General features: G+C 45.6%; 1 protein-coding gene across 4 annotated transcripts; it reads right to left on the reverse strand.

Moving 5' to 3' along the window:
- Positions 1 to 347: 347 nt before the first annotated feature.
- On the reverse strand, positions 348 to 12,586 carry Znf202 (zinc finger protein 202). 4 transcript variants are annotated; one of them, XM_005378397.2, is made up of 9 exons: positions 12,473 to 12,586; positions 11,360 to 11,517; positions 11,078 to 11,189; positions 5,697 to 6,194; positions 4,876 to 5,086; positions 4,452 to 4,534; positions 3,452 to 3,581; positions 2,811 to 2,930; positions 348 to 2,286 (listed from the first exon to the last, which is right to left on the reverse strand). In XM_005378397.2, the coding sequence occupies exons 4-9, from the start codon at positions 6,096 to 6,098 to the stop codon at positions 1,298 to 1,300; spliced, it is 1,935 nt and encodes a 644-aa protein (XP_005378454.1). In that variant the 5' UTR covers positions 6,099 to 6,194; positions 11,078 to 11,189; positions 11,360 to 11,517; positions 12,473 to 12,586; the 3' UTR covers positions 348 to 1,297. The 4 variants fall into 4 exon arrangements, with proteins under 4 accessions (XP_005378454.1, XP_013366707.1, XP_005378456.1 ...); XM_013511253.1 differs by having other exon boundaries at positions 11,310 to 11,517; XM_005378399.2 differs by lacking the exons at positions 11,078 to 11,189; positions 11,360 to 11,517.

Here is a 12,586-nt window from a genome sequence, read left to right on the forward strand (position 1 = left end):
CACAGCAGGTGAAGTTCAGTAACTCAGCCTCCTCTCTATGGAACGTGTAAAGAGACCTTTGGGTCATGAGATTCTATTTAGTTCTTTGTCACACACTAATGAAATCACATAAGAAAAAGCAAACAATACAGATACATGAGAAACATTTACTCCTATGACTCCACAGTGCCCCGGGTGATGGGGTTTATGATTTCCTGTCATCAGGGAAATGAGGCAGGGATGGTGGGAAGTATCAGAATAGTCCTGATGATCTTGGCCAGCAGCATCAGCTTTTCCCTATTTTTCTATAGTGTAATCTTATCTTTTCTTAGATCTTCATGTAAATGAAGTGACCCAGACAATCACAATTCTGTAAATGTTACAGAGCCTTTATATGGTGACACTGTTCCAAATCCCTTCACACAATCCATGTGAAGAGAGGGGAGGGGAGGGTGGACTTGTACACATATAGGGATGCAGATTTGTTCATCATGATTTAATTATGCTTTACGGAATCCCTCAAGTGCTACATCTCACTTACAGCAGAAGTGGTAGGGACCAAACAAGACTGTTGAATAGTAAGAAGGCTAAAGGCAGGAAAAACAGACAAATAAATGCCCACAAGGAAAACAGGCTTCTGACCAGGCCTTCCATTCTGGCAGTGGCTGGCATCTGGTCTCATTCTAACAATGGAGAAGGGAGCAGGTTGCCAAGGTGCATATAAAGCAGCCATGAGGGTTTTGCCCTTGAACTTTCTCCTCTCTCCCCCTAGCATCAAAAGAAAGTGCATGGTGAAGAAGTGAGTCAGACAGTAAAGGATTTACATGTTATCCTGTGTAGCAAAGTCATCAGGATGCAAATCTCCTGTCTCAAGTTCGCGGCTGTGTGCTTTAAGATTTGAGCCCAGAAAGGACAGAACCCTTCAGGCTTACCAGACCTACGGGCTGTCCTTGGCCACTTTAAACATGAGGCTGATAAGTAGTTTTGAGGATATGTAACAGCCTGTTTATTTGGAAAAGAGTGACCACAACCTCTTCAGTCTTCTAATTCTCCTACTTCAACACTCATGAGGTAGAAGCAGCAACACTTCAGTGAAGGAGAAGTCTCAATTCAAGTTGTACTTTGGGTAAAGCAGCTCATGGCACAGAACAAGGTTGGAGATTCTGCTTGAAGCTTTTATTTCATGGTGGGGAAGAGGTGATGTAAGGTCTGGCCGGTCCAGGAGATGCCTTAGAAAAAGTTCCAGGCTGCCCTGAGAGCTTCTCCTGCACCATTCTGGGTGATGGTTGAATATGGATCTTCTCACATGGGTACCTCACTAGGAGGTCTTTGCTGAGTGTGTCCTCTGGTGCCTGATTAAATGATATCCTCTGCTGAAGCTTTTCCCACAGGTAGGGCAGGTGAACGGTTTCTCTCCGGTGTGTGTGCGCTGATGCCTGACCAGGTGGTCCCTCCGACTGAAGCTTTTCCCACATTCGGTGCATTGGCACTGCCTCACTGAGGAATGTCCTCTCAGGTGCTTAGCAAATGTTTCCCTGTGGTTAAAGCAGCGCCCACATTCACTGCAGAGGTAGAGCTCCTCAGCTGTGTGTGTCTTCCGGTGTGCCAGATACCGCCTGTGGTCACTGAAGTCCTTTCCACACTCTCCACACAAGTAGGGTTTGCTTCCAAGGTGGATTCTTTGGTGTGTGGTTAACACAGATTTCTGGCTAAAGCTTTTGCCACAAATAGTACAGAAGAAAGGTTTTTCCCCTGTGTGTGTCCTTTGATGTCTGACAAGGTCTGAAGCCCAGCGGAAATGTTTTCCACAGTCGTCACATCTATAGGGTTTCTCCACAGATGGTGTTCTCTCCGTTTGGATCAGTGGGGAGGTCTTGTCCATATTTTTCCGATTTAGTGGATATTTGTAAGTGTTTATCTTGTGAACTTTTTGGTGCCTGGCAAGATGTGAGCTCCGTGTATAACTTTTTCCACATTCCATACATTTATAGGGCTTCTCTCCTGTGTGAGTTCTCAGGTGTCTAATAAGGTGAGAATTACATGTGAAGCTTTTCCCACATACAGTACAATCATGATGTCTCCCTAGCAGGGAGTGCACAGGCATGGCTTCCCGAAGATTCCTGAAACTATTAACTTGAGAAATATTTGTACCAAATCTTCTTTCATTAGTTCTATCTGGATTATCCTCAAAGATAATTTCCCAATCTGGAGTCCGGTGAATTTCTGGATCTCTCAAAATAGACCTATCCATATCCTCCAAACTGAGATCTTGCTCGACACACTCTTCCTCCTCTTCACTCCTGTCTCCTGTAGAAGGGGTGAAAGGAAAAAGGAGAATTACAATGGTGACAATGCTTTCTACACAATGGGGGGATTGTATAAAGGGTTTTGAGGGTAAGATCATATTGAGAAAAGCATATATTTCCTAAATGTAAAGTGGAGAAAGAAGGAAATAACCAACTGAATGCCCATAATGGCCCAGGCATATTCTTATGTTATGACATCAACAAAACTTGGCATGGGCCAATATCATCACCCTCAGCTTACAAATGCAGAGGCTGAGGATCAAGGATTTAAGAGCTGTGTAGGAAATGGTATAGCAGTGATTCACAAGTTTAATTGTTTCATATTTCTTTGCACTGCCTAGCCCTCAAATAAATGTTGAGAAGGGTGAAGAGGAAAATGACAGAAGAGTCTGGCTTTCAGAGGGAGATGACAGCAATGGCTGACATGCTGGAAGAACCAATGAGGGGGCCCTAGGAGGAAAGAGAAGCACTGGCTAGAGGAACTGCCCACTTAAGAGTGGTAAGACCCTTTCTGTCATTCCTCACCTGTGTAGGTAAAACTCAGGATTTCTGGCTCTTCAGGCTCTTGAGGCTCATGGATATCTGGGACCTGAGGCTCTTCTTCTCTAACCTGGGAGATATCATCTAGTCTGGGGATTGGAAATGCTGCTCAAGAAAGGGAGAACAGGACATCACGACTCGTTCAACACTTCCCTGAGTTAAGAACATATTTTCTCTGGTTGGTAGACTGCAGACCAAACATAGTTGGTCAACACTTTGGTTTCTTCTAACAAAATACTGTCTTTTTTGGGCCTTTCACTTGCAACTCAATAATTATTTCAATTATGAAAGGGTAAGCCCTTTCTTTATATTTAGGAAAGCAGGTTATCTTCTACTCTTTCGGTTGTTTGAAAAGTTATATGCTTACCTCAAATATTTCTGTACTGAGCCTATAACTATAGATTTTTTATTAGAAGTTTCCATCCATGTTTCCAAGCATTTAATCTCTTCCTTCTAACCTGGAAGGATACCATCTGCTTTGCCTAATTAGCCTTTACTTTCACTGGTGGGGTAAGCATCAAAGACATTCAAGTGCATACAATCTAAGGTCCAAGATCCCCCCAAATTTCTAAGAGGAAAAAGATCTCTGTGCTTAAAATGCTCTAGAAACATGTGAAATTCCTTACACAGAGAGACCACAATTCCACAATCTTCTTCCAAGACATATTCTCCATAGAATTCTTTCTGTGTGGGGTCCAGATCACTCCACTGGTCCTGGGAGAAGCATACAGCCACATCCTTGAATGTTACCAGTCCCTGAATTAACACAAGGATGAAATCAGAATGCGATGCTTCTGGTAGACTCATAGTTTGTTCCAAGTTGAAGTCATATGTATAAGCAGAATCTATCCAAGAGACAAAAGGAACTCTAATAGGCTATGAGGTTTCCTCTCAGGAAGTTGTGCCCCCACTTGTCTCACTTCCTGACTTTCTACTGCTGGCAAAGCACTGGCCTTACGCTAGCCCCACCAGTTCCCTGGTTTCCCTGAGGACTAGCCTATATTTTTTGTTCTTCGTTAGAGTATTATTTAAAACTCAAGAAAGTTCATTGTTCAACTTTCTGTTTGATGTTTTAATGATACACTCACCTCTGCAAAAATTCATCTTTTCCTAAAAGCTGTCCTTAATTAACTCTATCTCCTATCTAATCATCCTTTCACTTACATTCTATAGCGTAAGACTGTTCCTCAGCTAGACAATAATGTAAAACCTTAGATGAATTCTCTCTCTCCCTCTCTGGCCACATAATTTAGTTTCAGGTTTCTGAACATGGTAAATGCCTTATAAATGTCATGGCAGTGAAATCAGCCATTTTATAAATGACGAGCAAATGTACTCCTAAAAGCAAAACCCCTTCATTTAACAACTTCAAAGCTGTACTGGAATGGTAAAAAATAATCCCATTTTTGTTAGTCCTTCTGGTCAGTGACAAAAAAAGAGGCTGTAGAGTCTGCAGATCCAACAGAGAGCATTATAATTTATCTCATCTTTTCCTCTACCCTTCCATATACCTGCAGAACTGAGAACTTAAACTGCTAAAGAAGACTGGATCCCACCTGCTTTTGTTAGTTAACATTCAACAGTTCTTTCAACAAACTCTGCTGTATGGAAGGAACTCGGGCGCACCTGTGACAAAGCAGTCAGTAGGGCAACCACCTCTGGGTCTCCAGAGTCTCCAGAGTGCCTCTCTGCAGGAGGGTCTGGAACCTCTAAGCAGAAAAGAAAGCAAGGAATCAGCAACATATGGTGCACTATGATAAATGGCAAACACCCAAGCACCGCCTATCACCTTTGGTGGGATGCGGCGCTAACTCCCATTATAGGAATCAGGAATCTGGTCTAAGGTGCCTCCATCTAGAAGCTGATCAGAACACCGAAAGAGCAATCCAAAACATCACTATTTACGCCTGGCCCCATTCTGGTGGCATTCTAGCTGGTGGTGTTGCTTCTCAACCTCTGGGATTCTGTGACTTCTCTCCATTACAGTCCGCACAGATTCCCTCCTCCCTGTACTTTGCTACAGTCTCGTCTTCCTGCTCAGGCTTCCCACCGTTCTCCTGCAGGGGCTGGAACTCCTCTTCACAGTGCGGGCTCTGCTGCTCTGGTGTCCCCTGATCTGGGCTCTGGTTGGTTTCCTCATGTGACTGCTCAAGGGTTGAAGTCTGTGTTGGGTCCTGTAGCTCACTGGGTGGCTCAGGCTCTGCCCCTAGGTGCACTGTCTCCTCTGACAGGACTTCCTGGCCATGAACATGGACGGTCACCTGGGAAGAATTCCAACTTCCAGTCACCATGGAGTCAGGAAGAAATTCCAGGTTATCATCAGAGCTTACTTTAGAATCCACCTATGGAAAAACTCCCAGATGGACCCAGATGAGCAAAGGTTTAGTTCCACCAGGACATGCAAAGAGCTGAAAATGACTCACCAGGACAAGGCAGGAGGCATTCAGGAGTTGTACTGCTTTCTCACTTGCTTCAACCTTTGCTCATATTACCCAGAGCTTTGAGGTCTCCATCTTTCCCACCTCCACCCACCCTGCCTGAAGTTCTCTTGCCATCTGCCTCCCCAGCTTACCATTCTGGAAGGGGGTCTAAGATTGAGGGTCTAGGAGACTCTAGAGGAAGTCATAAAAATCTCTTCCCCAGGAACCTGAGTTTCAACATCCAACGAAAGAACCAAAGCCATGTCCCAGAAAGTCACACATGCACACACACACACCCCTGCCCTATAGAGCTTATGGACCTAAAAGCAATCCAAGGGCAGGGCTGACTAATGGGTAGTTTAGGGCAGCCCTGTAAGTCTTCCCCACTAATTCAGCTTTCCAGTAGACAGTCCCCCTCCACGTCACACAGATCAGGACTCCCCCTCCTCACCCACCGCCTTGGTCTCCTGGGCTGTTTCTGCAAACCCTCCACCAGCGTCACTGCCTCCTCGCCACTCTCTGGCCGCTGGCCCCGCACCCAGCTCTGCAGTTCTCCTGGTAGGACAGTGAGGAACTGCTCCAGCACAAGCAGCTCTAGGATCTGCTCTTTTGTCCGCCTCTCTGGCCTCAGCCACTGGTGACACAGTTCTCGGAGCCTGATGAGAGCTTCTCGAGGGCTTGCTGCTTCCTGGTAGCGAAAGCATCGAAAGTTCTGGTGAGAGGTCTCCAGCACAGGGTCATCCCTCTGCAAGACAGACTCTGGCCTGCAGGTGAAATCATCTTCCAGTTTCACCATCAGAATCCCCTCTTCTTCCCAAAGATCCTGGTCCTCTGGTTCCAAGGCTGTAGCCATTTCCTGGATCTGGGGTGGGTTCACACCATCTAGCTCTCAAACTGGCATCCTTCCGTGTCTCAACTTGGACACCCTGAGGGGTTTCTCCCAAGGGGCCTAAAGTAGAGAAGCAAAACAACAGCATGAGCCTAAAATTATGCACAGGGGTAACAATTCTGACTTTAGTCAACATCCTCTATCCATGTCTTCAAATGAGTGAACCAGCTTTTCCCCAATCTCCATAACCTTTTTTACAACGAGGCATCACTGGGATAGGCTAATCCATGATTTAAGGTACGGTCCTATACTCCCTTTCCTAGGCAAGGTTCATATCCCATATGAAAACATTGAATTCCTGTGTTATGAATACTACCAATTCCATCTCATCTCTGACTTGGTTTCCTCCACTTCCTGCTGACTGCTTCAGTTTCACAGCACTAAAGCACTAACACCACTGGCACACACACCCTAAAAGGTAAACATTATCTTGTTAAGGTAGTTCAATTGGATGACCTATGGATTCTCAAACTTCTAAGTGTTCAAAACTCATTATTCTGGCTCCCAAGCCCACCCTTCTTCCCTCCTTGGCTGAGATCACACTTGCTAAGTAAACACTCAATTGTGTAGTCTTTGGATTTGATTTTGATTCTTTCCCACTGCTTACAGCTCATTAAACCAATTCTACCCCTTAATCCCTAAATCTTGTTTCCTCCACTATCTCCCAAAGGGCTGACGTCTGCAGTTTCAGCATTCACCATCTCTTGCCTGCACACTGGCAGGACTTCCTAACTGCGCTCCCTGTAGTATTCAACTGTGAGCAAGTGCAAGACGACGACCCTGGAGCTTTTGAAATGCATTATTCAAGAACATTCTGATGCCGTCAGTCTACACAACTGAATCTTTAGCAATGCTACCTGCTGTTCTAATGTGACCTGATTGAGAAATACTGAGCAAGATGTTAAGAGGCAGTCCCGAGTCAGACTCCCTGGGTTAAATCTAGGCTCTATGGTTTACTAGTATGGGACCCCAGGCAAATTTTTCTCTTGTTTATACTGGTTTCCCTGTCTACAGAGTGGAGACAGTACTGATAGCCATCTAAGCGTTATTATGAAGATTAACTGCAGTACTCTGACACTCTTAGAAGAGTGATGACACTCTAGTGTTAACTACTGTCTAAATTACAGTTCCAAATACTTATGCAATAGTTACAAACAGTAACTTGTTAGTAAGATTAATCCCAAATCCTGGCCAAGGCACATGAGTTGCTTCATATTCAACCCTAACCTAGTTTTCAAGCCCTGTCCCTTAGCCTTTTCTGTTTACTGTCTGCCTACACCGTAATGAACACTCTCTGACTGTGTGCCTTTTCAGGCCTCCAGGTGCCTTGTAAAGGCTGTTCCTCCCCTCTTCAAAGCTGAAAGGAATCCTGATATTTTTTTTAACAGGTTCTTTTCCGTTCTTTAGGTTAGGTTCCTATCAGTTCTTACTGGAATTACTACAACTGTCACCAAATGTGAGCTGCCTGCCTCCAGCTGTGACCTTTGGGTTGCCAGCTACAGTATCACCAAAGTGAGGTCTCCTGGCAAATTTGGTTGTCCCTCGACTTAAAGACTCTTCGATCACTTCTGATAGGTGAACAAACTTCTAAGTGATCTATTAAATGACCTTCACCTTGTTCCCTTTGCTCTCCTTTCTAATCCTTTTAGAAAGACACACACACACACACACACACACACACACAATGTGCACACACGCACGCGCGCATGCACTCGCACAATGAGTTTGCAAATGTGCCTCGCTCCTTTCCCCCACTGGCCCTTATTTTTATCTTCTTAAAAACTTCTTCTTTTTATTAGTACATACTTGCCATTTGATCGCATTCACCAGGGAATTTGTACCTGTACATAACACATCACAGTTCCTTTTTCCCATTCCCCTCTCCTCCCCTCAACCCTTCTTCCCCTCCCCATTTACACAAGCTTTGGTTCCATTTTTTTCTCCTTTCCTTCTCTTCTCCTTCCTCCCTCCTTTGTTCCCCTTCCCATTTGAAGATGCTTTTCTACTCCCCAATATCTGTCCTCCACTATGCTCCTCACTTACCTTCTGGGTTTCTCACACAAGAGAAACAATGTGATACTTAAACTTGCCACACCCTATCATGCTGCCCCTTCTCTGCATCTTTCATTTGGTTAAACTGTTCTTATCTTTCAAGACATAGCTTAGGGTCCATCCCGTCTAAGACCTTTTCTTCAATTCATTCCCCCTAGTGTTAGAAGACATGGTTAGAAATCACTTAAGTGCTTCTTGACCAACTCAGGCACATGTCTATCATAGTACCTGTCTTGCAATATAGCCATTTTTCCCATGAAACTCCTTGAAGTCAAGGACACTGTTTTTCATCTTTCTCCAACATCTATAATACAGTGTATAATGAATGCATTTAAAATGAATAAACCTTCAATCTGAAGTTTTCTCCCCACTTTAACAAGAAGCAATCTTTTCCTTCATAATGCCTCGATTTTCTGTTATTTTGTTTGTTTGTTTGTTTTTCCAGTACCAGGAATTGAGCTCACGACCTTGCGCTTGCCAGGCAGGCACTGTGCCGCTTAGCTAAACCTCCAGCCCTTCTACTTTCTGTTTAGATTGAGCCTTATTCTACTTTCTGAAATGTCCTTCAAGTCCATCCATGCCTTCATCTCCAGTACCATTCCCCTGACTGAGCCACTACAACCCACCAGAAGATATTAGAATAGGGCCTTTAAAAAGTTACCATGGGGGCTGGGGATTTAGCTCAGCCGCACAGAGCCTGCCCGGCAAGCACAAGGTCGTGAGTTTGATTCCTGGTATCAGGAGAAAACAAAAAAACAAAAAAAAAAGGAAAAAAAAGAAAAACTGACCATGTCCTCAATGCCTAATCAGCAGTGCCACATTAACAGGCACTTATATGCTCAGTAAGTGACTCGGGACATGGTTCAAAGTTCACGACTGGTATGCTGTCCCTACCTCTAGACCATAGTCCACATATAGCCCAAGGGATCCTGCATTATCAGGTATTAGAAACTCAAACCCTAGATACCATATTTTGGTGTGAGATATATTTGACCATGGTGAATGAATTTGTATTTAATTCTCTAGCCTTCCTTTCTACTCTGAAGCCTACACAATTCCCTTTTAGTGTCTGAGAGATAGGAAGAAGTGGAACAGGCAGGTAGAGCAGGCATTTATAATGGGCAGGATCCTTCATATTATTTCTCCCTTTACTGCTGCGAAAAGATCTCAGCAGTGAGCCATCTCACATATAAAATCTGACAACAGCTTTGTATTATCCTTTGTGTAACAAACTCTTTAAAACATGCCATTCAAGGCCCTTCAAGACCTGGCCCCTACCCACCTCTTTCTCCCACAACTGCCCCTCCCACTGATAGCCACTGCTTGAATTACTATTCCAGGTTCTCTTGCCCTCACTGGGCTTTTCTGATGAGGTTCATACCATCTGAAATACCCTTTTTTATATTCTTCATTTGTTTAACTCTACTCATTCCTCTGACCTCACTCTTCTAGATGCCTTCCCTGAAATCCTGAGACTATTCTGCCAAAGGAATGGAGCCTCCTTGTATCACAGCAGGAATTGTGTTGCAAAAAACTGCTCCTCTGGCTACGGGATCTAGGGGAGAATAAAGCTCCAGGGGTTGGGACATGCTGTGCTCTGCCCCATGCCTGGCACACAAGAGATCTCATTGCATATGTCACGAATGCAGAGAACACTCAATGAGTTTTTTCAAGTCTTGTCTTTAGGTCAGAAGTTGTACTAATCCCTATTTATTCATTTGACCACTGAATGGTGTGGTAGATAAATAAATAAAGAAAAATGTATTGTTTGCATTTTGAGTAAAACAACACTCTTAGTGGTTCTAAAAGAAATGGAACCACAGTGACTCTTTGGGTTGCCCCGGAGATGATCCAAACGTAAGTCACACAAAACTGGGCATCTGAAAAAGAAACTGGTTTCCTCTGACCACTGAATCAACTTTAGTAAGCACAAAAGCAGACATTGAATGATATAATGCAACTATAGTACTGATTATTTATCCACACAAAGCTTCCTAACACTTTCCCTTTCTACCCATATTCTCCCCCTCCAAGGCAGGAGGAGATAACTGAACTGATACATAGGGTCTTCTGCCTTAATAGAAGGACATCTATTGTCTTAAAAGTTCAATCCACAAACAACTACTAAGCCTCAACTCCATGTCCCCCACTATTTCAGGGGCTGGGCAGAGATAAAGATTAAAAATGCATGGGTAAGAAACGGTAGGGACTTTAATAACTTTGGGAATTCACAGCAAAAACCTACAATATGGATACAATTTATATGTTCAAAATGGGAAACCTATCAAGAGAATTAAGAAAAATCAAAAGGAAAAGTTCATCAGCATCTCCTCTTCAAGTGGGCATAAAGAGATGAAACACTCAGAACTGTTCTTTTAAAAGCACACGTAATTTTACAAAAGAATTCAGACCTCTGTGGTGTAAATACCTACAAAAGAATAGATCACTAATGTCTAGCACAGAATTACTCACAAAGTCTTTTGGTCCCCAAATCTCTGCAATGTGTATGTCACAAAGTTTGGCCAAAGGTAGTAGTTCTCTAAGTGATGAATCCAGATCAGCATGTACACCACCTAAGGCCTTGTTAGAAATGTAAACTCTCAGGTCCCAAAGTAGACTACTACCTGAAACTCTGGGGGTGGGTCCCAGCAATCTGTGTTTGACAAGCCTCCCAGGTGCTTTAAGTTAGGACAGTAAGTTTGAGAACCACTCCCTATTGCAAAGGAAGTAACTTCAGGTTTATACAGAAAGGAATCACCTTTTCTAGCATTGGTCAAATTAAAGAAGAGGTCTGCTGATGACAGGACAGGAAGCAAAAACAGACAAGTCTAGAACTACTTCATGTCTGTATCAAATTAACTGGACAAAAATGCTGTAAACCTGTAACTTACCTCATCTACAAATGTCATGCCCAAGAGTCCCTCACATTGCAGTACACCTTGTGTGCTCCTGAACTGATTCTCTACTGCAATATAGCGAACGGACAAGGACAAAGGGGTACAGCTGGAGGAAAAAGGGGAAAAGATTAAGAATCGCGGGTTTCTAGTCCTAGGAGGAAAAAGTCCCATCCTCCCTCCAACCCTGCCCACCCTGCTGTGCTAGACAATAATAGCGGAAAATTACCTAACAAATGGCCACGGACACAAACTGCTCTTTTGACACACACTTCTCACCAACAAGCCTGCCGTAGCTATCCCACCACCTCTCTGAAGGCGCTTTCTGGATGAAGGTCCATGGGGCAGCTTGGAAGAGAAGCTGGGAGAGGGAAGGAAGGATGAGGTACTCCACTACATTCCTTATCACTTCTGAGTGTAGCTGCCCTGGGTGTAACCTGCAGAATACGGACAGAAAAAGCAAAGGTTCTAAGCCTAGCCTCTCAGCAAGAGCCAGGATATGGCATGCAACCCGCAGGACCAAAGTGATTCAAGAAGACCTGGGCTTAAGACCTTCCCTTAAGGGGCTGCCAGCACGAAGACCAGGGAAGACATTAAGATGTGTGAAATAAGACCATCCGCTGCTCAGGAGGAAAAGATATACTATGCCATGGATATACTGTGCGTTCTGATGGCACAGAAATCAGCAAACTTTTAGTCCTGCAGACAAGGGCCAGGTGGTCTACTCCTGCGGTAGCAAGGGCAGTGTTGAGAAGCGGCGCCCGAACTGGCTGCTAGGGGCGAGGCGGGGATGCTGCAAGTGGAGACAGCACCCACTACTTTAAGGAGAAGGAAGCTCAGGATCTGTCAGAGCGACAGCTGAAAAGCCACAGACCAGAAGAGCTCCAAAGCCTAGCATGGTCACAGGTGATACGATCACAGGTGATAAGATCACGGGTGAGGGTGCCTTGCAGGTGCCGGAGGAGGGGCTGGGGTGCAGGGAGTGGGAGCTCTCCGGGGGGCAGGGTGCCTGCTGGGAGGATCCTTGAGCAACTGAGAGACGGGGAAAGAAAGGCTGCGGAAAATCCAAGGGCCTAGACCACCCTTCCCTCGGCTCCGAGGGAGCAATAGGAGGACCGGGCTGCTTTCCCGCAGGCCCCGGGAGGGGAAGGAGGGCGGCGGCTGGAAGGACAAGGAAGCCGGGAGCGCCGTGCGCGCTTCCGAGGTTCTGGCTCCGGCCGCCAGGAGACGCGGAGGGCACAGCGCCGGAGCCCGTCAGCACGCCGCCGCCACCCCTTCCTTGGGACAGCGATTTCCCCCGGCTCTGGGGGGCGGGGTCTCCGGTCCCTCCCCCCTCCTCCTCGCCCTACCCGGCGCGGCCCGCACCGGCCCGGCCCGGCCCCCAGCACTCACGGCTCAGGCAGCTCCGGCGGCTCCTCCCCTGCTCGGGGCTCTCCCCCACCCTCTCCGGGCCGAAACCGCGGCGCCGGATCCGAGCCGCGCGGGGCCTAGCGGGTCAGAACACGT

This window comes from Chinchilla lanigera, unplaced genomic scaffold (genome assembly GCF_000276665.1).
Source record: "Chinchilla lanigera isolate Chin_1 unplaced genomic scaffold, ChiLan1.0 scaffold00011, whole genome shotgun sequence".
Taxonomy (NCBI): Eukaryota; Metazoa; Chordata; class Mammalia; order Rodentia; family Chinchillidae; genus Chinchilla; species Chinchilla lanigera.

Excerpts from the sequence above, each read along its gene's own strand:
- Znf202 (XM_005378399.2), bottom strand. The coding sequence starts at position 6,098 with ATGGCTACAGCCTTGGAACCAGAGGACCAGGATCTTTGGGAAGAAGAG. Across the intron at positions 5,087-5,696 it reads CCAGGAGACCAAGGCGGTGG|GTGACCGTCCATGTTCATGG; the intron begins GTGAGGAGGGGG and ends AATTCTTCCCAG. Across the intron at positions 2,287-2,810 it reads CCTGAGTTTTACCTACACAG|GAGACAGGAGTGAAGAGGAG; the intron begins GTGAGGAATGAC and ends CCCCTTCTACAG.